Below are 25,362 nucleotides of genomic sequence, written 5' to 3'. Positions count from 1 at the left end.
TTTTACCCCACCGGCCCATGTCATAACGATCGATGCAGGGCACATTTTCACCCTCGCTGGGAACCTATTTGTCATCCCATAGACTCACACAGTTACCGTAATGTATGCAACAATGGTAATTGATTCATTGTTTTCCTGTCACCATAAATTATACCACACGGTGTCAACCCGGCGCTTGTGCGGCGTCTGTGCTCGGAAGGCAGGGTGCATTTCTCGAATTCAGTCGAAGGAATTTATTCGTGTTTAGTATTGAGAAGTCTCTGCTACCTCCTCCGTACCTGCCAGCGAAGTTGGTGAAGAATGTGCAGGTTGTACGGGGGAAGCTTAAGGGTAGCATATAAATTTGCCAGTTACACACGAGACGATTGTTTCTCCACTGGTGTATGATTGATACGAAACATGGTTCTATTTTATTACCCATTCAAACGTACACCAGGTAAGTGTCTGCTCGACTAACACCTTCTCTTACAACTGCCGCACTCCAGCACTACGGTAAGGGAAAGCATTCCGTTTCCTTTCCAGTTGCGGCAGCTTCCAAGCAAAGGTAATAAATTATGCAGAGCTTGATGTCATCTGGGGCATCCAGAGCACTGCTTTTCACTCTGCACTGCTTCTTTCCATCCACCCAAGTTGAGTGTAAGAACGTCGGGAATGAAAATTCATGTTCATTTCGCCATGGACGATGCTTCACAGTGGATGGTTTAACTTTAACATCAGCCAGCAACCCTCCAAGCTACACTTAAGTGAGCAGCAACCCACACCACCTGGCCCATCACTGACTTATCTTACTCCTCGTGTCTTATCACTGCCCCCGTCCCCTGGAGTGCTGCTACAGCTGGTGGATATTTTTTTTTGTTTGCTCCCTCCATCACACGCAAATGAATGGCAGTGACCACACACCTGCGTACTGGGCAGTACCGGAGGCTACGCCGCTGCTCTAAATTGTTGATTTGGGAGCCATTCTGGAGTGAAATTAAGAAATTCGCTTTTAATGAAGCACTCTCCCGAGGATGACGGGACCGGTTCCGCGTAACAACGCGCGACCCAACCGTTCTCCCTCCGGCACACGCGGTAAACCTCTTGACCGTTTGGTTGCAGTAAAGCGCACCACTTGAATGGTGTTTCCTGCCCGTACATTTTCTCTTAAAACAACACCAAAGAAAAGATAGTAACCGAAATACAACAAAAAAACGGATACTTAGATACTTTTTTACGCCAACTCTTTCCACCCCAAAGGAGGGAAAGAACAGAAATGTTGGAGCCACGTAAAGCAGTGCGCTGCCCAAAAGTGTGCGACGGTTCGTGTCTGCATAATGCAGTGCATGTGCGGAGGAGGAGGCAAAATCAAGCTGTGCAAAAGTTTTTAATTAATGGTAGAGTTGTAAGAAAAATCACAAATTTTAATTAGATGATAACGCAAACGAATGCAAAGTGGATGGTTCGTGTTTCAGTCGTTTCAATCCGGACAATTTTATTTTAGTGAAGAGAACCTGGTGTCCTCGTGGCTTTTTTGTTTCGACACTTTCGCGGGTCGACACTTGCTAACTAGTTGTTTCATTAGATACGTGAGTTTGCAAATTGGAAAACAGTGAACCTTTCGAGAACAAAAGTTAATAGACGATTTGAATGTATAATTACATTACATAACAATACGGCCTGGTGGTTCCAGAATAAAATAGAATAAAACAGACTATTAAAATATATGTAAATGTTACGAAATAGGTAGGAAAGTAATTGATGTTGATAAGTTAATTATAATGTTGTATCAGTAATACTGTAGTATTAAAATCAGTTTTAATGGAGCTGTTTTATGCTGATCCTTTTCTTATACAGTAAACCCTCTCAAAAAGAGCATCCTTTGTGAGCTTTTTGCAAAACATCTAAGTGCTACAAAAACGCCACTTTGGACGGGTAAAATCGCACTTTACAAGCGCCCTGGTCGATACATTGCGAAACTGTCATTACAAAGAAGAGCTTCAGAATGTCATAACATAGAAAAGCTTCAAACGGAAGAGCACGTGAAAGATCCCAAAATGAAGTTGGTCCGAAGAACTGATGGAGTTACTCATGTAAAGGAAATAGTTTCTGTTTCAGAATAAACACCAAATTCCTACAGCACGTGTTAACAGCATGCGATGAATTCAGAGCGTATAGTTTCATAATATATTACGTTAGGTCGATTTGACCTCCCGCGTAATGGGGGAGGCGCTAGAACGGAATTACCTCGCCATAGAAGGGTTGACTTATAAAATAGAATTCATGACGTAGATAAAAAAATGATAAAAATTACAATAACAATAATAAGGACTCGTGAAGCAAAAGCATAACAAAAAAAGAGACAAACGAAAGAAAAGCTGCCCAAGCTTCCCAAACTTTAATGTCCATCAATAAAATTGTCAAATGTGGACACAGTATGTTTTATTATGATTCGCTTCCTGAATCTATTATGTTCCACATTTTCGTCCCATCGTTAACTGAATTTTCTAGTAGATAAACCGGGAACATCCAAATCCGTACACACGCTATGGGATTGCGTGACATAGATAGGTTGTTTTCCCTCCAATTCACCTTTCTTCCAAGGGGTGAGTATAGATCTTCTGTAACGGCTTTAAAAGTCATTCGTTTTTCTCCTACCAGTGCTGTCCGCTATTCATCATATTTATTCGTGGCTCGCCAAGCAGTACTTCCAGCGAAGAAAAATATGGCGCCCGTTCGAGGTCCATGTTTTTGTCTCCGTTTAAAAAAAAAAGAAATCCCACAGAGTAACGTCTCATGTCATATACTTTTCATGCAGCTTTCTCTTTATTGCCACTTCGCCGTTTTGCACTTTCTCATCTTTCTTTTTTTAGCGGCAATGTATAATCCCCTTTACTTTAATAACGCCGAATATGCGTGCCTCGGTTGGAAATAAAATCTTTTGCCCGTCGAGGGTCGCAAACCCTGCTGTAAAGCATAATCCATGGCCAACGTGACCAACAAACGGCCGGACGTGAGAGTGGCGAATGAAGATTTATCATGCTTCTCAAAACGTGAGAGTCACTTTCACTTGTCCTGATGCATACGCACTCACACACACAGAGATGACAAAAAAAGGATGAACTCATAAATCTTATCATCTTTTGCGGGATGGCGAAAAAGGGATAGCTCCAAGTGAAAGTGAACACAATGACATTATTTTTGCCCCCCCAATGGCCCGAAATCTGTGGAAAACCTGGGCGGAAAAAAGAAAACTTTGAACGTGCAAGACGGCATAAAGTAGGCGAGTGAGAAAATCGGATGATCTAGCGTGATGAGTGAACGAAAGTTAATCATCTCGAATGATGATTGGGTCAAACGAGCGGGAAAATTGATCTCGCATTCATTCATATACCGTGGCTGACTGGGCGGCTCCATTATATACATATTTTTTTCCCCCGGCCATAATGGAACCTCTCGGGATTTTGTACACTGGCGGCAACCTCATCATCGTTCGTCATAATTGTGATCGGTGGAAGCGACAGCACTACACACAGGGCTGGGCCGGTGATCCATTTCCATACGGGCAAGAAAATTGGTTGATGAAAAATATGTTCCGGAAGAGGTTCATTGTTGACAGTGCAGGGAGTCGTTTTTTTTTATCTCGGATTTTTGCCTTTTTGTTACTTATTCTTTTTGTATCGCTTTATTCTGTGTGTTTTTTTTTTGGTGTGCGCGTGTATGTGAGTGTGTGTATCTGTACTTAAAGAAGCTAAAATTGAATTTGTGGTTTTATGTACCATGCCGTTTTATGGGCCATCCCTTTTCATCCTTTCCAGCTCACTTTTTTCCTTGTGAAAGGATATTACTTTTGCCCCCCTCCTCACTCATTTCTTTTTCTTTTCTTTTCTGTCTTCTGCCCTTTACTACCCTGTTTCATCACTTCAATCACAAAATAAAACCGCAAGCCACACACACACATAGTAGATTCCGTTTGCGCATCATCAGATTTTCTTACAAATACTCACCGAGACCGGGAGTGTCGTCACCGCACCATGACCGGGCGGTTCCGGGTGCACAAAACGTAATGCCTGGGCCGGTGATGTGATTGGAATAAATTTTCATACAAATGTTACTTAATTATTAACGCCTCGGCTACAGCAGCAGCGCTGTAGCCCACCACGACAAGAAAAAAATCGCACCCCAAAGCACCGAGGGGTGGCAGTACACGAGACGCATACGATATCGATTGCCCCAAGGTGGAATGGAACGGCCAGTGACGCGTTTTGGTGCGGCTGGAAAAGGCCTCTCCTGCCTTGTCAAGAAAGTTACCCGGTGAATGTTTCATGAGCCTCACATCGGCTTTGTTTTCCCCTTCGCTTGTCACATTACTTCGTGCAAAAGGGAAGAAAAGAAAACCCGGGACTGGGAAATGTACATTTTATCAGGCATAAGAAAGCAGCGGGAAGAAACTTTATGGCCGACGTTTTGTGTGCGGTCACACAAAACACAAACACCATCGTGACCGAGGGGACGACGCGGTGGGCAATAAATAGCAAACCACATTATCCTTCACTGCCATTTGTATATGGCAAACGACCGAAACAATCCCGGGAACGGGGCAAGATGGTGTGAAGTCGTTTTGTATTGGTTTGCAACTGGCCGCGTTGTTCATTTTGCTGCCGTTTGCGGTACGGCCGATGGTAATGAACAGTACGACCGGAAGATGCGGTCAATATGCTCGATAAGCGGTTGATCCAGCTGCTTCCGCACGGACGTGCAGCGACTGCAGTGATTGCAGTTCAGGGTTGATGTAGCTTGCCTGCTTCTTGGGTGAATAACAATGTGCATTGCTCTCCTTGCAAAAATGGTAAGAAAATTATTCGTTGCTTTTAACATTTTGAATGCATAACATAGGAACTCAGCGTGACGGTGATGATGTAAAAAGCATTGTGCGCAGTTTGTTTTTAAATTTCAACAATAATTCTCCAACGAACGCAAGGCGGCAAACTCCAGGAATTTCCATATCTTCGCCGGCCAGTTGATTTGCATTTAATACACTATTCAGCTTCATTCACAAGAATAAGTCACCATCTCCGACCTAGCTCTGTTCCCTCCTACTCCTTCCACTTCCCCATTCGTCCATTAAGAACGAGTGCATGGTTTTTTCCTCTCTTTCTCTCTCACGCTTCGTGGCAGACTCTCGCTTACCATCAGCATCATCTTCACAGCTGCACGACCATGCAAACGATGCTCATAAAAGTTGTGAATGGGATTCCATTTATTTATTCCATACGGCCCCGTACCAAAAATATGCTGATCTTTGCAGCTGGGAGCTACGGATGGCTATTGCTACAATATCATCTGCTCATCCCGTGCATCCCCCATTCGAGTCGAGTGTCCGTGCCAAACCAAACGCGCCCGAGGAGCAGTGTAATGAATTCTAATCTCGCCACAACGTTCCTATGCAAGTATGGTAACTCGTTCTGTGGCTCGGTGTGTTCTGGTTTAGAGGGGTTTTTTTTTATCCTTCCTCCTTTCCTTGTGTTTTCTTTACAGTTTCCGTGCTTTTCGCTCGAAATGTACGCTGATCTCATAAATTGAATCTGCCAAAACAGGAGTGACTCAGCGGTATGTGCTACTAAGCTGGTGGAAACGAATTTCAACAAGGGAAAGCTTTATTTCAAACTCATTTAACTTCAAACTACTAACTCATGCTCCGTGTTGAATGAGGGTTGCGTTAGGCTGTATGACGTTAATTCGGGTGAATTCAAATGAATCCTTTGAAAACGGCATAACTATATTCTAACTTAAATTTATCATTTTTGAAAGCAAGAACAAAACTTGACGAAACGCTTGCAAAAGCGTAATGTAATCCTTGTTTGAATAGAGTTTGTAAATTTAAAATTATTCATGGTTTTATGATGAATGCTCCGGTCGCAGCTATCAATCATAACACAACAATAAGACTCGCCGGGATCTCTTTGGCTGCACCATACACTATAATGCCACCGGACGACTCAGCCCCTAAAGCCTTTCAAATGTTTCATACATTTAATGGGTATATGTAGTGAACACTACAATAGATGAACGAAGATGCAGGACTTCAACCGGTTGCGAGATGTTTGTAGCAAGTACGAAAGACTTTCGAAAGCCTTAAACTCTTCTCAGCATCCAAAACTAACCATGGAAAGTATTATTCTTACTCACTGGGAATTACTACTACTCACTGATAACCGATCGATGTAGAATCAATTCTTTAAATATTGCTGACAAAAGCAGTTTAGTTGCTGGACATGCTTTATTAAACACCGATTTGTGCCATAACAAACAAATTCCGCTCTTAATCCAGTCCAAACAAATCACTTGATGCATTGATGATTATGTACTTATAAAGCTTAGCCATAAAACATCCACTAAGGTAAATAATATTCGCTTCTTTCTTCTCATCTTTTTAATCTATTTTAATCACCATTATCTTTGGAGGCAAATCGAAAACTCACAAATTAAGCGAGCAGCTTTAAAATATGACCCACTTTTCCACACGACCAAGTCACCTGTTAAGGTATTCCACCGTCCCGGATTTCATAAAACTTTATCCGAATAGGATCCGAAAAATTTGTCACCTCGTTTAGCCATTCCAGGATCCACCCTGCACGCGCGACCTTTGACAGGCAAATCTTTCAATTCATTAGCATACAAATGTCGTTGATAATGTTACTTTACAATGCGAAGGCAAAGGTCAGCGGACAATTCCTCTCCCTTTGCTCCGAACAAAAAAAAAAACACGAAAGAAACGGCGAGCCACTATCGCCCATCTTGCAACCGAAAAACCTCTTTCCCGGAAACGAGTTCACTGAGACATCCCTTTGTGCTATAAATATCTGAACTTTCAACAAAACCCAACGAACAGCCCAACTTCCCGGCTGTCAGAGGTGCACAAGCGCAGCAAAAAACCGAGGCTGGCGAAAAATATTCCTCAAAGTGTAAAACGTGGGGACGGCGGCGGTTGAAAAATTCGTCCTTATCCTTTCGGTTAGTTCCGTAGGTGGGGACGTTGTAAATGTTGGGTGAGAAAGTTTTCTACGCACCTTGTTCCATTTTCACCCGCCAGTGAAACTCTACCGGCGGGCTGACCAAAGATGGCCACTGAATGGTGAGCCAGGCTTATCACTTACTAGAACCGGTGCTACCCTAACCTTCGGATCGGAATCGGACGAAAATCCCAGATCGAAAGTGGAAGATTAGCTGTAACGGAACCGATCTGGTAGTGGGGATGGGTGCCCATTTTGGCCGAAAACTTTCCACTGATCCAAGGGAAAAAACGGCCGTACTCTTTTAAACTAGCGGATGGGTTGGGTGCGGTTCGATTCGGTGCTCGTTCCATTTTCCCGGAAAGCCGATGGCTCTCATTGGCACCAAGCCTCGGCAGTCACGTGGTGTGGGGGTTTGTTAGCAGATTTCAAAGTTAGAACATCGATCCTCGGTCATGTCAGCGTGAGCAGCCGGTATTAGGGTTATAATTGATGGATTTTAAACTTTCTTTCCTACCTTTCGTCGTTAGCAATAACACACAAAAAAGTTGATAAGAAAAGCATCTTCCAATCTTTTATCAAACTACGTGAGAAGATTGTTCAAGCAAAGCTTTGAAGTTCGCAACAGAAAACATTCCGCGAGCGATAATTTTCGGCAACCTTTTCGAATGAATTATTCGACATTCTAAAAGCCCGTTTTTTATACCTATTCCACGTTGATCCCACGTTGAAGTACCATCACTCGGGATGCATTCCAAAAAACCTAAAAGCGTGAGGACGTGCAACGATTGACAATTATTTGCGAGGATCTTTCAAAAGGCAGCGAATGGTTCAAGCTTTGTTTTTGTTTGGCAATGATTTTCAAACGCCGTTCTTTATAAAATAGTTTGAATCAAATCACTCAAATGAAAGCTGCAAATGATTATTTCATAACAATCCATACTCACACCTCGGTAATTATTTGCCCGGAAGCTTTAAAAGCTCTCCGAAACCATTCTACTCATGCCAACAAGCGATTAGTGCAGCTGTGTTTTCTTTATTTTACGGATAATCAGTCGTCTTGCTACACCATGCCATAGCCGGCGGGTAGAGAAAATATAAATTGTTTGTAACTCATCGCCTTAAACGTTGGACACGGTCAGGTCAGTGTTGCAGGGAGCAAAAACCTCTTCTTGATAAATGTGCTCCCTGCTTGAACATTGACCACCAAGGGTAAACATCTTTTGCCCATAACACACACTCGCTCAACATCAAGGAAAACGGACAAACGACGCATTCTCGGAAGGAAAAGCAAGCGTCATAGCGAGTGAGGTGGATTTGTTTTCCCAACTACAATAATATTGAGATGGAAAACAACTTCGGTCTTTGGGTAAGGGTAGAAAGAAGCCCAACAAACCAAAAGAAGATGCTGATGGGCAGAGCGTTCCTTTAACTGCCCTGTACACAGTCAACAAATCGATAGCGATAGGAACGCTTTTGCGCAGCTCAGCAAGCATTGCTAGAATACGTGCAACATCTTACTTGTCCTCCCTACCATGAACCTGTAGTGCTCCCGAATGTCTTCGGCCGCTCTTCACTATTATCTCCATTTCCCATCGATACTGGGCGGCCGTGACTGATGGGCCTGCAATCCATTCCCGAAAACCCAAAGCGCCCAACCTTTGATGACTTCAGTGCACACGCCAGCATGGAGTGCGCCGACCTCAAAACCAACATTGTTGATCCAGTCGGCTGGAAAAGATAAATTGGGAACGCACGCAACGACAAAGGCCAATAAACAAGACCGCTGGTATCGGCACGCCACCCGTTGCCCGTTGCGATTCGGGCTGAGTATCACATTTGTGAAGTGTACACACTTTGTGGGTCTTTTTCCTTTTAACGTTGACACCAAACGGGGGAAGATGACCAAAGCCTTGATTGTCTGTGCGGAAGAAAAGAAACATGCGCTGGGGAGGACACGCTACCCGTACAGGACGGGGTAAGGCAGCAGGTGATTGGATGTCGTATGCAATTAATACGGAAGATTTTCGCCCCCAGGATGACTTGTCCGCTCGTGTCAAAAAAGGGAGGTCAACTGGATGCGTACGCCGCCACGTACAATGTGTGTGGAAGCGTATCTGATAAGGTTACATATGAGGCGGTGTGACAAAGTGGAACAAAATACGCCCGGACATCGGATACATTGGGAGGGTCAGTTGACTTTTTGTGTTGCTGGTAAGATTTATTGCGCGGGTGTGGTACGACCCTGCTGCCTAGAAGCACAGCTCGGGAGATAAATGTATTTCTTTCGGGAGAAAGATTCATGCTGAGACAAGCGCTCTGTTTATGGGGCTGTGCAATTATTAATTGTTTGGTTAATTTCTCGTTTATTATGCACAATCTATCATGCTACTACCAAACGCTTGCTAGTAAATAGAACAAGTTTCGTGGAACTAAACCAGTTATGGTGAGTGACTGTCCGATAAAACTTGTACAGTCTTTATGTCATACAGTATAACAGAGTGGAAAACTTTCTGTCAAACTAAATTATGTTGTTTAAAAGGTTTTAATTGTAGTTTGTTAGTTTATCCAAGTCAATCTTTCAATCTTGTACAATGTTGAAAATAGAAACTAAATTAACATTTACTATTTCATAAAAGTGATATCTATTCAGTTTCGATCTGTAATGTACGCATTATTGCATTCAACATAACTTTACACATAATTTTGTTTATTCATTTCACTACAAGCCTGGTACAGGAGTATACTGTTATCATATTTTAAGAACACAAATCAAACAATTTGTTTTTGAACCACCTACACAATAGGCGTTACCGGTTTCCTCATGCTCGCGAGATGGAAAACAGGTAGCAGCTGGTAGACGAACCCAAGACGATCAGAACAGCTCATTAAAACTTATTTCAAACCATCCCCGGGATGCCTGGTAGCTTCACACCCGTAATAGGGTACGGCTAATACATGATTTATCTATCACACATGTTGAGCGGAGCAAAACACCCTCTGCAGACCCGGTCGCCATGAAAGGACACATGTTCTCGCATCTAAGCCGACACCCGTACCCGCAAGGCATCCGGGCCACGAGCACTCACAACTATCCGAAAACCATTTAATTATTCCAATTATGAAAACTCTGCTGCTACCTTCGCTCGCAACGCAGCCAATGTTCCCGGGAACTTGCCCCCGGGAGGTTGGCGGTTTGCATGGCACGACGAACAGCGCAAGCGAAAGTTTTAGGAGATGAGAGCGAAAACAAAACGACGAATCGACCGGAACGACCCCGGTAAAGGAGGATCGAGAACTTTTGGAGCGTAAAAGATGGTTGTCGTTTGCGAAGGAGGATTCCCGTCTCGATGCCGAGTGGTGCCAGTCGATGTGGTCGGGGACTGTTGCACGTGGTTCGAGTGAAAAACGCTTCATAACGTGTTGGTAGGTGTACGTTTTTCAATCCTGCACTCCAGCCAAACACTCGCGCTCGGCGAGCAACTGTACCCGGAGCACAATTACATTTGATCCAATTAACATCTAATCTAAACGTCTTGGGCGATGTTAGCGAACGGCACGACATCGTAGCTCTTGTGCCGGATTGTGCCAAGTGTTTAGGAATAGAGGGAAATGTTATTAATTAATCAGCTGTTATACTGTAATCTAAACGCTTTCCCATTACGTTACCCCATCAACGCCCGGTGACGGTGCGGTGTTCCCAGCGCGTTTGCATGGAATTTGTCAGTTGGTAATCTCAAAATAGAACTTCCCTTTCCGAACGCTTCCGTTTCTGTTTACCACGGAAGCTTTGGATGTAATTCGAAACCCATCACTTCTACGTGCACCGCGAACAACTAGCTCAACGTCTTACTGTGCATGATTGGAAAATCATTACACTATGCCCGTCAGTTCATCGCGTTTACGTCACTTGATGCGCCGAAGCGTGAATCAGTGAACTGGGACCCAACGTTATGCGTTGGAGCACTGTTGGGAAACACTCTTCCTTACCAACGTTTCGAAGGTTCGCAAAATGATCCTTCAACCCAGCCGTTCCATTGCTTTCGCTGGCAAATGCTTTCAGGCGTAAAAGGATGAATGGGTTCTCTGCTGGCAGACTTTGCTCCAAACGCTCTTTCTTATTCGCCTGATTCGTTTACGCCCGATCGAAAATGACACCGCTCGGTCGGTAAGATGCTAATAGGTGTTTCTGGTTCGTTGCCATAACTTTGCAAACTTCTGCCCAAAGCGTGTCGTCTTTCAGAGAAGGTTCGTTCAACAGTAAATGGTGGGATGGATATTGATCGAATACTTTTGTTGTAAAACGGGTTTTTTGCTTATTCGCCGTTTATTCTTTGAAAGAATTATGAGTGTTGGGCAAAAATTTGATAGCATTTTGTTGGGAAACTTCAGGGCAGCAGGAAAATTAATACTATTTAATCGAAAGCAGAGGTTGGATAACGTTGGTACGTGCGAAGAGAAGGTAAATTTTAGTTATTTGCTTAGATTACGGGCCCCTAAACCAAACCAATTATTCAACAAATGGAATATTCGAAAGTAATAAAATACTTCCGATATGTGTTAACATGTGAGTTTTACAGCACGAAGCACAACATGTAGCACGAAGATAGGCTTTGGTTATTTACAGTATGATGTAGAATCGTAAGGTTTTGTGCTTTGTTCCATTGTTCTTGCCATCTGCACTTTGCGCGTATTGCATTAATAAGCGAACGACAGCCCTTTTCCTCGCGGAATGAATTAGAGAAAAGAACAATAGAGCTTCTTCGTAAATCGCAAAACATGTTATTGGAATTGCTTGTCTTTCGTTGTTGAATTCTGGGTCCTCTCTCTAGAAGCCGTTCATTAGAAGTTATCATTCCTGAATGAAACATACCAAGGGGATGTGAAATTGCAAATGCTCCGATTCACCGGAATCTTCCCGTGTTCCCGTAGAACTATTATTAATCTTCTCCATAATTCCACACTGACAATGTGCACAATGTTCACGCCCGCTGCAGGCATTTCATTTCAAAAGCTCGCTCCATCCGTGTAGCTGGCATTGTTAAAGGTAGACACAGCAAAGGGTATAAATCATTTCGATTTATTCCTTCCAACGATTCCTTCCTCGCATGGAGCATTCGTTTAAAGACAGTCAGCAACGTTCCAAGCCATTATGCTTAATTTTCGTGGTACAAGGATAGAGCACGAAACATACGTCTCAATCCTGGGCGACTTTTTGTCTGCCATGATGTAGCAATCAATTTCACCGTACATCGATTAAGTTGCCTCGTTTCAGTTCTCTTGTCCCACGTTCCATCGAGATGTCACTGTGCCTTTATACTTTGCGTTTTGTTACATGTACTACTGCTAACTTCGCAAGCTAATTCCGATGAGTCGGTGGGGCGGAGAAAGAAATGAAAAGAAACATTGATCGTGCAATCAGTCGGTGTTCTGCATTTTCATTGCGCCTTCAGTTCCCTACCATCCTGATGTCCTGATGCCAGCAAATCGGTAATACAAGCGTTCGAGCATGAAATGAACGCCAGCAATGGCGGTGGATGAACAAATCGATTTAGTTACGTGTGAAAGCGTACCAACCATTCGTCCGCCGCTTGAATTGTTCGAACGGCAATGCGATTAGCTGCGGGATTGATAGTATTTCGCAAATGCACACAGACATGCTCCCCGGCAAACCGGGAAAGAACACTCAAACATCCCAGCTGGGTTGTATTTTGCATTACGGCATTGAACAAAAAAGCATGAACCAAAAACTTGATTTGAATTTTTGCGTAACAGAGCGCATTATGCAATACACGGTGAATCAAATCACCTCACATTTCCACACACACTCAAAATCACTCCAATCGAAATGTTGCCCCAAAAGAATGCGGGAAGAAATTCGAAACCCTTGATGAATGTGAATAAATTGAGCGATCGTCGGGTTGCTGGAGTCGAGTTTTTTTTTCCTTCCGGGAATATTTTACAAACGGGGCTTAATAATGTGCCGAACATGCAAACATGCTGCGAACATCATGCTCAAACACCATTACGTTAATGGAGTTCGGGCGCAGAGTTTTTAGAAACAATTTGCAGCCACACATTCTGCCACATCAACCCGGCCTCCACTACGAGGCGGAGGGTTTTAGGGGCAAAATATTGCAATTCCAATTCCCCATCCCAAAGCCAACGCCTCAAAACGCCTTTCGCCACACCGGGAGGCCACCGGAGGTTATCGTGTCAATTACTGCCGCTGGTTCGCTCGAGCCGTTTGTCGCGAGTGTACGGGGAAGAGGTCTTTTAGCCTTTTTATTTACCTTTACGAAGGCTAAGTTTTGCATTCCGTAAGGGACATTTTTACCATACTCTCAGACCCGCTCCCACTACCGTCCGCGCGGCAATGTAGTAAACCTTTTGCGGAATGTCATCTGCATACAGCAATGGTGGATAGCGTTGGCAAAACCCTCTTCAAGTGACACACCATGGAGGTATTGCAGATGGAGCAGAGTGAAAAAAGATACATTTTCGGGGACATTCTCTCGTTCCTTTCGAACTGTCCCTTAATGGGAAACTGTCGCACACATTCGAACCATGGAAAAGGCGGAAGCTGGAAGCTGGAAAACGGCTGACTGAAGAGATTTTTTACTTCTTCCTTACCTTTTCCACTTGTGTGTATGTGTGTATGTGTGTGTGTATGTGTGGGTGGTTTGTGCAAAAGGAAAAACTTTCTCAGCACAATTTTAAAATCGCTCGAAATGGTCCACCATAAAGTGCTTCCCACATTTCGCCATCTAACCCACCTACACGTGGAAAAGTTGAATCCTTCACGATGACACCATCAAACGTTGCTGTCTCTATCTTTCGCCTCTTTTGTTTTTTTTTCGCATTTGGCTCGGCCGACTTGCTGGTGGGACATTATTAAAAAAAAACACGCACACACACACCAGAAGGTACTAACCTTACCAATCCGCACGCCTGAAGTTAGGCTTCGGCTGATGGTAACCTGACCCATTTTACACATGTTCATTACATACTATCAAAATTCCACAATCTGCATCTTCCATCGGTTGGCCTCGTCGGTTTCATAGTTGTGTGTGTGGCCTTTCCGGTGGGGCACACAGAATTGGGAAAGTTTGTCTCCCGCCTCTCGCGCTATTACCACTCGCCCTGTTACTGCTTTTCCGGTGCAATCGTGGCCCAAGTAGCATCGTGTGCTTCTAGTAGGTTCGGCTAGTCGGTGGCTCATGCCCCAAGAGCCGTACCACACAACATTATGATGGCTCGTCGCGCACGTAGTCCGGAATAGGAAATGTTTCCAATGTGTGCCACGCAGCCAGTGTCCCGCTTGTGAGGCACCGAAAAGAACCGTGTGCGGCAACACAAAACAATAGCGGGCCAAGGTTTCAGCGTCAACTTTTCCAACTGTTTGTGCGCACTTTTCTAAAGTCATGTGCAGGAAACTTGTCCTTCCCCGCAGCCCAACAGGCTCGAGTAATGGCGAAGAAAAACAGTAGCTGGTCGCATTCAACCATCGGCCCGATGGTTGCAGGATGTGTAATAGAGTTCTTTATAGGGTGAGCCAGCTCTTCCTTGCTCGTTTCTGGCTCTTTCTCGATCGACACGGTTGATGTTAATTTTTCCACCCATGCAGTAAAGCCCGAACCCGATCTGGTTCAGTGATACGGGGTTGAAAGCGCTACGAGGTAAAACTCGCACTCCCAACAAAAGCTAGTTTGGTTGAAGTTTTTCCCGTTTTCTTTACCACCTGCTCCACAAACTGCCATGTCAATACCCGTTCTCCATTGTGGATTGACGATTGCAAAGTTTTGCAATTCTTGCGACTCTTGAACAGCTGTGAAATAGGAAAGGCAATGGGGATGGAATGGGGTATGTAGGACCAGGTTGTTTTGTGTTTGTATTTTTGCGTGCATGTCTAAGCAAAGCCCATCCACCCGACTTCTCGTCTCTTTTATGCGTGATTCGAAGAGGCGTTTGAGTTTTGTTGTCAGTTGTTAGCCAGCAATCGAGCCTGATTGCCCACAAATGCCGGGTTGTGGTTAGGCCGGAGGTAGATGACACGGAAACTTTATCTTTCAGCTGTTACATGTGCAAGGGAGTTAGATGCAGCCGTGTAGGGCATGATGTGATGCTTTGCAACAATGCCATTGGTGGAGGCTCTACTCGTTAGCCAGGCCGAAGCAAAAAGGGAAACTAATCTTAAATTGTGGTTTTACACTATTCAAACAGCTGATCATCCTTTGATGAGTGTCATTGTACAAGTGAAGGACTATTGCGGTTGGTTAAGATTGAAGTAAACAAAGACTACAGCAATGTTCGAGCGTAAAATACAAGAAGAAGCACAATAAGGGCGGCATGGTTGAACTTACGTAACGTATTCTCTAGATAGAAACTGTGCGCCTACATGTATGCAATATGTATGCAAATGTTGTGTAACAATTTACGAAAATAGTACATTCTTATTATCTTCGTCGAGTAGCAAGTACAATAATACGTTTAACTTATTTTTCTAATACGTTCCGGCCTTCTGTGTATGGATGAGCATTGAGCGCTCAGTGCTGAGAGCGTAAAGGTCTGGTGGCAAACCTAATTATGTTGTTAAATTAGTAGATCAATTAAATGTTCAAATAAATACATTCCTACGATAACGAGCTGCTAAGAGACAGTTTTAACGTTCGTCTGGATCAGTCCGGTAGATATATTCAGTTCTAATAATAATTTTTCTGCTCTAGTTATATTTTCTTTCAGTTTATATGTCCACAAAGTGACATTCTCCTTGAAACACACAGTTTACATAAAATCCCTCCCGATAATGGCGCATTCAATTATCCCAATTACAATCCACTTCGAGAGCCAATCGAAACTTCACACTCATCAAAATCAACTGTAAGACGAGAAACAAACGGTAAGTGCGTAAAAAAAAACAATAAACAGCATCGAAAATCCGACCGGCTTTATTAAACGGAAACTTTTACTTTTCAATCAACCCCTGGTGCCCGAGAATCGTGAATTTATTAAACACTTTTCACTCACCCTCCAGCGGGTCACAAAGTCTTCCAATTCCTTGAAAGAAGCTCTTGAAAAGTTGCCACCGTGTTGGCGGCAATGGAAATCGTGACGCAAAGTAGCAAGTTGTGCTTCACAGGGAAGCGAGGAGAATAAGATACGCACGCACAAACTCCAAGAAATGGCTGTATGGTAGGGGAAAAAGCTCCCCCAGAATCAACGTTTCGTGAAACAAATAAAAAAACAACAATCCCTTTGTCCCTTTTCTGGTCTGCGCGATTCCGTACGCGGGACCACGGTACGAGAGAAAACCGAAATGTAATTAATTTATCCAATAAGTCTTCCGCAGCTCAATGAAAGTCAACCTACCGAGCGGATGGGCCAAAACCGAGGCATTGGGTAAGGGATTGGAGGAGATGCGTTTTAGCCTGGGAGGGAAATTTTAATGAGCTGGAACTGCTTCTCCGTCCAACCGTGCAGGCGTCCATCTAATCACACCGGCCGTGGAAAGTTCGGATAGGAAAATGGGTGGATGGTGCGAATTCGGGTAGCGAGGTGTGCTGTGGAAAAAGCGCTTCGTGTCACTTTACCGGTGAACGGAACACAACTTGTCACTTTCGCCTCCCTGCCCCATCAAGCTGAGGGAAAAACGGAAAATAATGAACCCCGGTGACGTTTAAATTGTTTATCCTAAACTAATTAAGCTCGGACCGGCCGAAAAACCCTCCGGCCCGTTGAAGAAGGCCGCTTAAAGATCCAACGTACAGTTTCGATAGGTTCAATGTTTGATAAGGTCTAGAGGGTCTACCCTTCTTTGAACGGGAGATTGGGCATGGAACAATCAATCGATAAAACAACGCTAGTGGGGTATCTCTTAACGGTTGCCAATACTTAACCAGCACAACCAGATGGAAAAAGGTTTAAGCGTACTAAGTGAACTTCACTTACTTCAAACTGTCATTGGCGAGGAAAATTAGTTTGAAGTTAGATCAATTGGTATGAATTATCCTCCAAGAATATTTGGGCAAATTAGTTTTGCATCGCGTCGCCAACCAGTATTACCGGAATCGTCTTTATCATCGATAAGTCTGGCGCTGACTTTTGAAGATGCGACTTACCTTTCCTTCGATGGCGGCCATTGCTCTGCAGGTGATGATTATCCAGAAAGTATCCATCCAGTGAGTTGAACAGGGTGAGCAAGTACACCAGCACAAGCTTTTCGAGCCACATTTTCCCACCTCATTCAGCACCACCACCCGGTTCCGGTGGTGTGCAAGTCGTAAAGGCAGCGACACTAGCAGCAGGCGCGTTATCGGTAGTACCAGTTGTAGTTACAAATGCAAACAATCACTAATCACTGCGAAACACTCAACAATCGCACATCATGCGCAAAACTGGGCGAAATGCGAATTCTGATTAGCTGCAGAAAATGATTTTCACAATGTTCTACGACCTTAGCATAATTTGTCACTGCGATGCACACGTGCCATTTAGTATGGCTTCTGCATGGATAGGCTTCCCAGAAATGCAAATGCTTAAATGCACATGATCACTCAGTCACCTGCCATTTGATGATGTTGACGTGGTTAGCGCCATTTGTTACTGCAAGTGATTTCTTAGAATATTGATTCAAAAAATGATTGTTTTATTCTGGTTTTTAGGGACACACTTATGTTATGCGTAGTGTTTAAAGTTTTTTTAAACTAATTTACAAACATTACTAACCTATTACTAATAAAATGTACGAAGGACTACTTGTTTCGTAAACAAAATAAAACGTCTGGAAGTCCTGTTAGAGCGCGAAGAGCGAGAACAAATTCGCGTGCACCAACCCATGTGTACAGACCTTGAGATACGATTCGTGGAATTTGAAGATGCGTGAGCTACTGATAATGTTAGCCAGAAATTTACGAATTCGTTCGTTAAAGATTGTACAACATGCGTCAAGTTCGTGCCAATCATTGTTGCTGATGAAAACTCCACAAGATACTGTATAATCTGTTACTTACTAATCGCAGCATGAACTATGGACCGTCGACAATATTTCTATGATGATAACCCGCAAAGTTAAAACTAGGATCAACGTATAAGGCATATGTTATCAGCCCGAACTCTTCTTACTTCCTAGAAAAGACTAATCAACTAGGCAAAGTTTGAACAGGTTGTAACCGAAAAAATGCCCCCAATCAAATGTCACTTAAAGCAATACGGCCTTGCCGTTCTTATTGAATAAAAAAAAAAAAGTGACTTAAAGTTTTTATTCTTAGGTTTTAATCAAATCAACCTACATAGGGTGTTTACTACCAAACTCCAATGTACCTCAAAACATAAGGTCATTAAAAACTAATTCAATTCATTTTCTTAAGCATTACGGTAAGCACTGTAGCGCGTTTGGTGAATTCATAATCACTACGTTATTCTGTATGTGTGTGTGTGTGTTTTTTTTTATACAACTCAAAACTCGGTTGTTATCAGTGATTGCGTATTCAAAGTGATTTCTTTTGCAACAAAATTGAACCCATCAATGGGAACTGTATTTAGTTTCATACTATCGTTCGAGCCGTACAACTCCCGAATTTCCGTGCTGCAATGGGCTGGCTGCACAGCTTATCACTTTTAAGGTAAAGTTACATACTTGGACGGTTTCTACCATCGCTAAATTTGGACGTGTTTTCACTTACGGTCTTATGTTCAACTGTTTTCCTTGGTGCAGTGTTTTATTCGCCGGCAGTGTCGTTACTGCTCAGCAGCGGATCTGGTACTACAAAGCATACCAGAGGCAGACGTCAACTAGGTATACTCAATGGAAGCGGTACAGTTGCCGGGAGTCTAGTACAAGCTACGATTGTGTATTCCACGATGTGTCAATCGATAGGAACACTCCCGGTGCTTACTTCGGTGATGTTGAGATAACGCAAAACAGCCAGAAAAGTCTTACATTCAAAAACTCAGTCGTGAGAAAGTTATCGGAGACATTATTGCACTCGTTCGGAAAAGTCGAGCGGCTTGATCTGACTGCTGTACAGTTAGAGGAAATCGTACCGAACGCCTTCACAAACGGCATCAACATCCGGGAACTGTATTTAGGCTTCAACGATATTCGTGAATTACCACAGGGCGTGTTTCATAACATGAGGTCTCTTAAAAGCTTGATGTTGGATCAGAACAGCCTCGAACGTTTGCCACGGGACATCTTTTCCGGTACACCGAATCTTACTGAACTGTCGATCGCGAACAACAAACTGCAGCTAATCGATGATAATACCTTCAAGAATGTTAAAAAATTGAAGGCCCTTTTATTGTCCAACAACAATCTCACCCACTTTGACCTTTCGCTCATTCCAAGCCTTATCGAAGGAAATGTCAGTTCCAACCTGCTTACGACATTAGCAATCCCGGTTAATTTGGTCGTCCTGGATGCCTCGCACAATCGCATCAACACTGTGACGGGCTCAAACAATACAAAGCTGGAGGATCTCTTTTTGCAACATAACAAACTAACAAACATCGCGTGGCTTCACCGCTATTCCGGGCTGGTCGTTTTGGATCTTTCGTACAACGAGCTGGAAAAGGTAACGGACCTTCATTTCAAGAAATTGTACCGTCTAGAGCAATTATACCTATCTAACAACCGGCTGGTGGCATTGAACCTGAATTCCCCACCTATCCGAACACTCAAGATACTCGATGTCCGGCATAATCATCTACTGCATGTGGAATCGAACAAGGATCAGTTCAGTACACTAGAGCAGCTGTATCTCGATCACAACTCGATCATAACGCTCAAGCTCGGCTCCATAAACAAGCTCCAAATTCTCACGCTATCGCACAACGATTGGGATTGCAAAAATCTAGAGCAACTGTTTGAAAATGTGTCCGAATCGGTGATAAATGACAGCGACCGGTACTGTAAGGAAAACTACCAGCACATGCGAAACATTTGCTGCAAGGAAAGTGACAAACCTTACCTGGACCGGCTGAAAAAGCAAAGTTTAGCGAACGTTGCAGAAAAGCTTCAGCATGCGGAAGAACCGCACACTGCATCGGACGGTTCCATGGCACAGCTCCAAGTCGAACTTAACCAACTGAAGTGTGTTAACGAACGGCTAGCGCAGCTTCTTGAACAACTGCAGTCTGAGATGAGATGGATAAGAAGCAGGATGAAGACACACTGTTATGTGTAGCAGCTAGTAACTAAAAACCGTCATTCAGACACAGGCCGAAAGCAGCAAGGGTCAGAAGTCAAATTATACGGAGATTGGGTACGGTGATGGAAGGTGTGCCGAAGATGCACGCGGTGAAGTTGTTGGAGTATGTTTGTCATCGAAGAAATCGATGTGAGCACAGCAAAACGAATAAAAATGAATAAAACTGTATAAAAATAATTCCATTATTTTGCCATTGCGCCATTTGTTACTGCAAGTGATTTCTTAGAATATTGATTCAAAAAATGATTGTTTTATTCTGGTTTTTAGGGACACACTTATGTTATGCGTAGTGTTTAAAGTTTTTTTAAACTAATTTACAAACATTACTAACCTATTACTAATAAAATGTACGAAGGACTACTTGTTTCGTAAACAAAATAAAACGTCTGGAAGTCCTGTTAGAGCGCGAAGAGCGAGAACAAATTCGCGTGCACCAACCCATGTGTACAGACCTTGAGATACGATTCGTGGAATTTGAAGATGCGTGAGCTACTGATAATGTTAGCCAGAAATTTACGAATTCGTTCGTTAAAGATTGTACAACATGCGTCAAGTTCGTGCCAATCATTGTTGCTGATGAAAACTCCACAAGATACTGTATAATCTGTTACTTACTAATCGCAGCATGAACTATGGACCGTCGACAATATTTCTATGATGATGACCCGCAAAGTTAAAACTAGGATCAACGTATAAGGCATATGTTATCAGCCCGAACTCTTCTTACTTCCTAGAAAAGACTAATCAACTAGGCAAAGTTTGAACAGGTTGTAACCGAAAAAATGCCCCCAATCAAATGTCACTTAAAGCAATACGGCCTTGCCGTTCTTATTGAATAAAAAAAAAAAAGTGACTTAAAGTTTTTATTCTTAGGTTTTAATCAAATCAACCTACATAGGGTGTTTACTACCAAACTCCAATGTACCTCAAAACATAAGGTCATTAAAAACTAATTCAATTCATTTTCTTAAGCATTACGGTAAGCACTGTAGCGCGTTTGGTGAATTCATAATCACTACGTTATTCTGTATGTGTGTGTGTGTGTGTGTTTTTTTTTATACAACTCAAAACTCGGTTGTTATCAGTGATTGCGTATTCAAAGTGATTTCTTTTGCAACAAAATTGAACCCATCAATGGGAACTGTATTTAGTTTCATACTATCGTTCGAGCCGTACAACTCCCGAATTTCCGTGCTGCAATGGGCTGGCTGCGCAGCTTATCACTTTTAAGGTAAAGTTACATACTTGGACGGTTTCTACCATCGCCCCACTTGGACGTGTTATCACTTACGGTCTTATGTTCAACTGTTTCCCTTGGTGCAGTGTTTTATTCGCCGGCAGTGTCGTTACTGCTCAGCAGCAGAACTGGAACAGCAATGGATACCAGTTCCACCAGCAACCCGCCACCAGTAAAAACAGCTGGCAGGATTCAAATAGTGCTACTCTCTGGGAGCGGTACAGTTGCAGGGAGTCTAATCCGGTCTACGATTGTGTATTCTGCGATGTGTCCATCACTAGGGATACTCCCGGTGCTTACTTCGGTGAAGTTGAGATAACGCATAACAGCCAGAAAAATCTTACATTCAAAACCTCAGTCGTGAGAAAGTTACCGGAGACATTATTGCGCTCGTTCGGAGAAGTCGAGCTGCTCGATCTGACTGCTGTACAGTTAGAGGAAATCGTACCGAACGCCTTCACAAACGGTATCAACATCCGGGAACTGTATTTAGGCTTCAACGATATTCGTGAATTACCACAGGGCGTGTTTCATAACATGAGCTCTCTCACCAAATTGGCGCTGGACCAGAACAGCCTCCAACGTTTGCCACGGGACATCTTTTCCGGTACACCGAATCTTACTGACCTGTCGTTCGCGAACAACAAACTGCAGCTAATCGATGATAATACCTTCCAGAATGTTAACAATTTGCAGCACCTACTGTTGAATAGCAACAATCTCACCCACTTTGACCTTTCGCTCATTCCGAGCCTTATCGAAGGAAATGTCAGTTCCAACCTGCTTACGACATTAGCAATCCCGGTTAATTTGGTCGTCCTGGATGCCTCGCACAATCGCATTAACACAGTGACGGGCTCAAACAATACAAAGCTCGAGAAACTTTTTTTGCAACATAACAATCTAACAAACATCGCGTGGCTTCACCGCTATTCCGGGCTGGTCGTTTTGGATCTTTCGTACAACGAGCTGGAAAAGGTAACGGACCTCCATTTAAAGAAATTGTACCGTCTAGAGCAATTATACCTATCTAACAACCGGCTGGTGGCATTGAACCTGAATTCCCCACCTATCCGAACACTCAAGATACTCGATGTCCGGCATAATCATCTACTGCATGTGGAATCGAACAAGGATCAGTTCAGTACACTAGAGCAGCTGTATCTCGATCACAACTCGATCATAACGCTCAAGCTCGGCTCCATAAACAAGCTCCAAATTCTCACGCTATCGCACAACGATTGGGATTGCAAAAATCTAGAGCAACTGTTTGAAAATGTGTCCGAATCGGTGATAAATGACAGCGACCGGTACTGTAAGGAAAACTACCAGCACATGCGAAACATTTGCTGCAAGGAAAGTGACAAACCTTACCTGGACCGGCAGATAAAGCAAAGTTTAACGAACGTTGCAGAAAAGCTTCAGCATGCGGAAGGACCGCACACTGCATCGAACGGTTCCATGGCACAGCTCCAAGTCGAACTTAACCAACTGAAGCGTGTTAACGAACGGCTAGCGCAGCTTCTTGAACAACTGCAGTCTGAGATGAGATGGATAAGAAGCAGGATGGAGACACACTGTTATGTGTAGCAGCTAGTAACTAAAAACCGTCATTCAGAAACAGGCCGAAAGCAGCAAGGGTCAGAAGTCAAATTATACGGAGATTGGGTACGGTGATGGAAGGTGTGCCGAAGATGCACGCGGTGAAGTTGTTGGAGTATGTTTGTCATCGAAGAAATCGATGTGAGCACAGCAAAACGAATAAAAATGAATAAAACTGTATAAAAATAATACATATTAAAAGACGAACCATTTACCTAATCGAATGATTACTCGGAGCCGAACTTGAACCTTTTGTCAGTTGGCACAGATAGCAATGAAAATGTTGAGAATTTTTCATGAAATATTTTTGAGACACTAGACGTTTGCAAGTGGTGCAAGTTTAACGCTTGACTAAGGATAAAAGCATCTACAACATAGCTCAACCTTGAGTGTTAGATATATTAGTTAGGTACTATATATTTGATAGGTATATTACTTAAGCAGTGTTATTCACGTTGTGCCTAAGGCACTAGTACTTGTTCTTAATCGTTTTGCTTTGTAAGTACAGCTGCGTGATACTAGGCATGACTTTTAACAGTTAAAAATCTGCATCCTAGCCAATGATAGTTCTATGGAGTGTGTATGACAAAGCATACACATTGCATATCTTTAGGCGTCGCACGGACAAAGTGCAATCCATAGGCGATTTTACTATGCTAATCAATAATTCTTTAGACCTACTGCTGACCGTAAAATGTGTCCAATACACCTTCATAGAGCAGAAACCTATTGGGAGGAACAATTCACCGGCAGAGGATTCAAATACTGCAACAGTTAAACAATCCTTACAAAAAAGTCATCCATCACGACCCGTACGCTTCGTAGGAGCGTTTCCGATCATTCTGTTCCACAGCCCAAACCATTTTCTTTCATTCCCACAGGTTGACTTACGAACGGTGAAATTCAATTTCTTTACCAAACAATCGCCTATCCTGTTCGGCGAAGTGAGAACTTTCTCCAGCATTCGCTAATAGTTGCCGACTGCGGGGAAAACGAAAAGTTACAATAACGAACGATAACCGAGGTTCTGCAAAAGGTAGTCATGGGATTCTTCCATGCTGAGACGTGGGGTTCGTGAAGTACGTGCCTTTAAACCGACTCTAGTCTACATAATTCCTCCGGGTTTTCGATTATTGTAACTGAACGCCGCCGACCGTGTTTTGCGTAGGTCTGGAATGCAAAGGTTTTTCACCGAGCTACGGATAAATTTCCTTTCATTCGGCGCGTTCAAATGGGTACGCCTTTGTCGGCCTTTCTACGCAAGGGAATTATTATTATTCTCGCCCGAAGGAAGATCGCTACTCCCGGGGATATTTCCACATTAAACGTGGCCGCCTCATCCAGTCCGTCCGTTTCCATGTTCGATGAGACGAAGAGGTAAACATTGGTAAAACCCAACTGCAGAAAAGGGCGGTAAAGACGCGAACTTCCGTTTTTGCCAAACGGCTAACAACCTTTCCGCTCACTAACGATAATCCTGTTTTCAATGTCGAGGACGTGAACGATGATGAGGATGATGATGGTGATGACGGTCGGATGGTGATTGTGAAGCGAAAAGCTGATTTCGAGCTGAAACGATGACATTAAGCTGAAAAGCATTCGGCTTGGTTTCGATCGAAGAAGAAATCCAGCTAGACGGAAAATGGGTTTCCTTCACGCGCGCACTTCACCATTCAACACTCACTAACACTCATGCACGGGCGCCATTCGGTCGTTCCGAGCGTGAGGTCCCGGATGTGGACAAAAGTATTTAGCATATAAATGGACGACTAATTTATGATTATTTCACATCCACTCGCACCCGATTTGCTGCTCCAAACAATTCCAAGCTCCCCAGCCTGTTCGTCGGTCCCGTGGCCGTAGCCCGTGCCCCTCAGTTGCGTTGGTTTGATTTGTTTTCTGTTCACAGCACACCTTACCACATCAGCTGCGGTTGCGGAGCGGTGGTAGATGCTGGAAACGTACGGAAGCACACTTAAGCCGGATTACAAACTTTGCCATTTGCCACCACGTTTCCGGTGCGTCACATTGATTCATGCCTAATGTTGTCCTAAGATTCGCATAAGCATAAGACACCCAACTACGGAGCGTCACGTCACGGAGCATCCAGGGAAGGAAGTCTGGTCCGGGATAATATCCCGGGTGTATGGAGTGATGTAGTATGTCGCCCGTTTGGTACTGACCATTCAGGAAAATGAGCCCCACGCTGAAAGTTTTAATCCTTTGGCAGCTTTCACAAGCTGTCAAAAACTCGGGCAGGCGCGCGCTCTTGAACGAACTCCAGCGACCGCGACCAACCAATAGCTTACCGGTCATGACCCAGACC

General features: G+C 43.6%; 3 protein-coding genes across 3 annotated transcripts in view; 2 read left to right on the top strand and 1 right to left on the bottom strand.

Annotated features, from left to right (window-relative positions):
- LOC128715141 (titin-like) overlaps positions 1 to 17,219 on the bottom strand; it is a 38,933-nt gene extending 21,714 nt beyond the window's left edge. The window contains exon 1 of the mRNA XM_053810022.1: positions 17,108 to 17,219. Coding sequence (XP_053665997.1) covers positions 17,108 to 17,219 — 112 coding nt within the window. The remainder of the gene's footprint in view (positions 1 to 17,107) is intronic.
- A 1,359-nt stretch (positions 17,220 to 18,578) lies between these two features.
- On the top strand, positions 18,579 to 20,173 carry LOC128713192 (leucine-rich repeat-containing protein 15-like). Its single transcript, XM_053808053.1, has 2 exons — positions 18,579 to 18,610; positions 18,703 to 20,173. The coding sequence occupies exons 1-2, from the start codon at positions 18,579 to 18,581 to the stop codon at positions 20,171 to 20,173; spliced, it is 1,503 nt and encodes a 500-aa protein (XP_053664028.1).
- Positions 20,174 to 21,396: 1,223 nt separating this feature from the next.
- On the top strand, positions 21,397 to 23,024 carry LOC128713191 (leucine-rich repeat-containing protein 15-like). Its single transcript, XM_053808052.1, has 2 exons — positions 21,397 to 21,428; positions 21,521 to 23,024. The coding sequence occupies exons 1-2, from the start codon at positions 21,397 to 21,399 to the stop codon at positions 23,022 to 23,024; spliced, it is 1,536 nt and encodes a 511-aa protein (XP_053664027.1).
- The last annotated feature ends 2,338 nt before the right edge of the window (positions 23,025 to 25,362 follow it).

The sequence above is a fragment of the Anopheles marshallii genome, chromosome 3 (genome assembly GCF_943734725.1).
Source record: "Anopheles marshallii chromosome 3, idAnoMarsDA_429_01, whole genome shotgun sequence".
In the NCBI taxonomy this organism is placed as follows: domain Eukaryota; kingdom Metazoa; phylum Arthropoda; class Insecta; order Diptera; family Culicidae; genus Anopheles; species Anopheles marshallii.
Note: the sequence above shows the minus strand (reverse complement) of the source record. Positions and strands in the feature narration are given on the sequence as shown.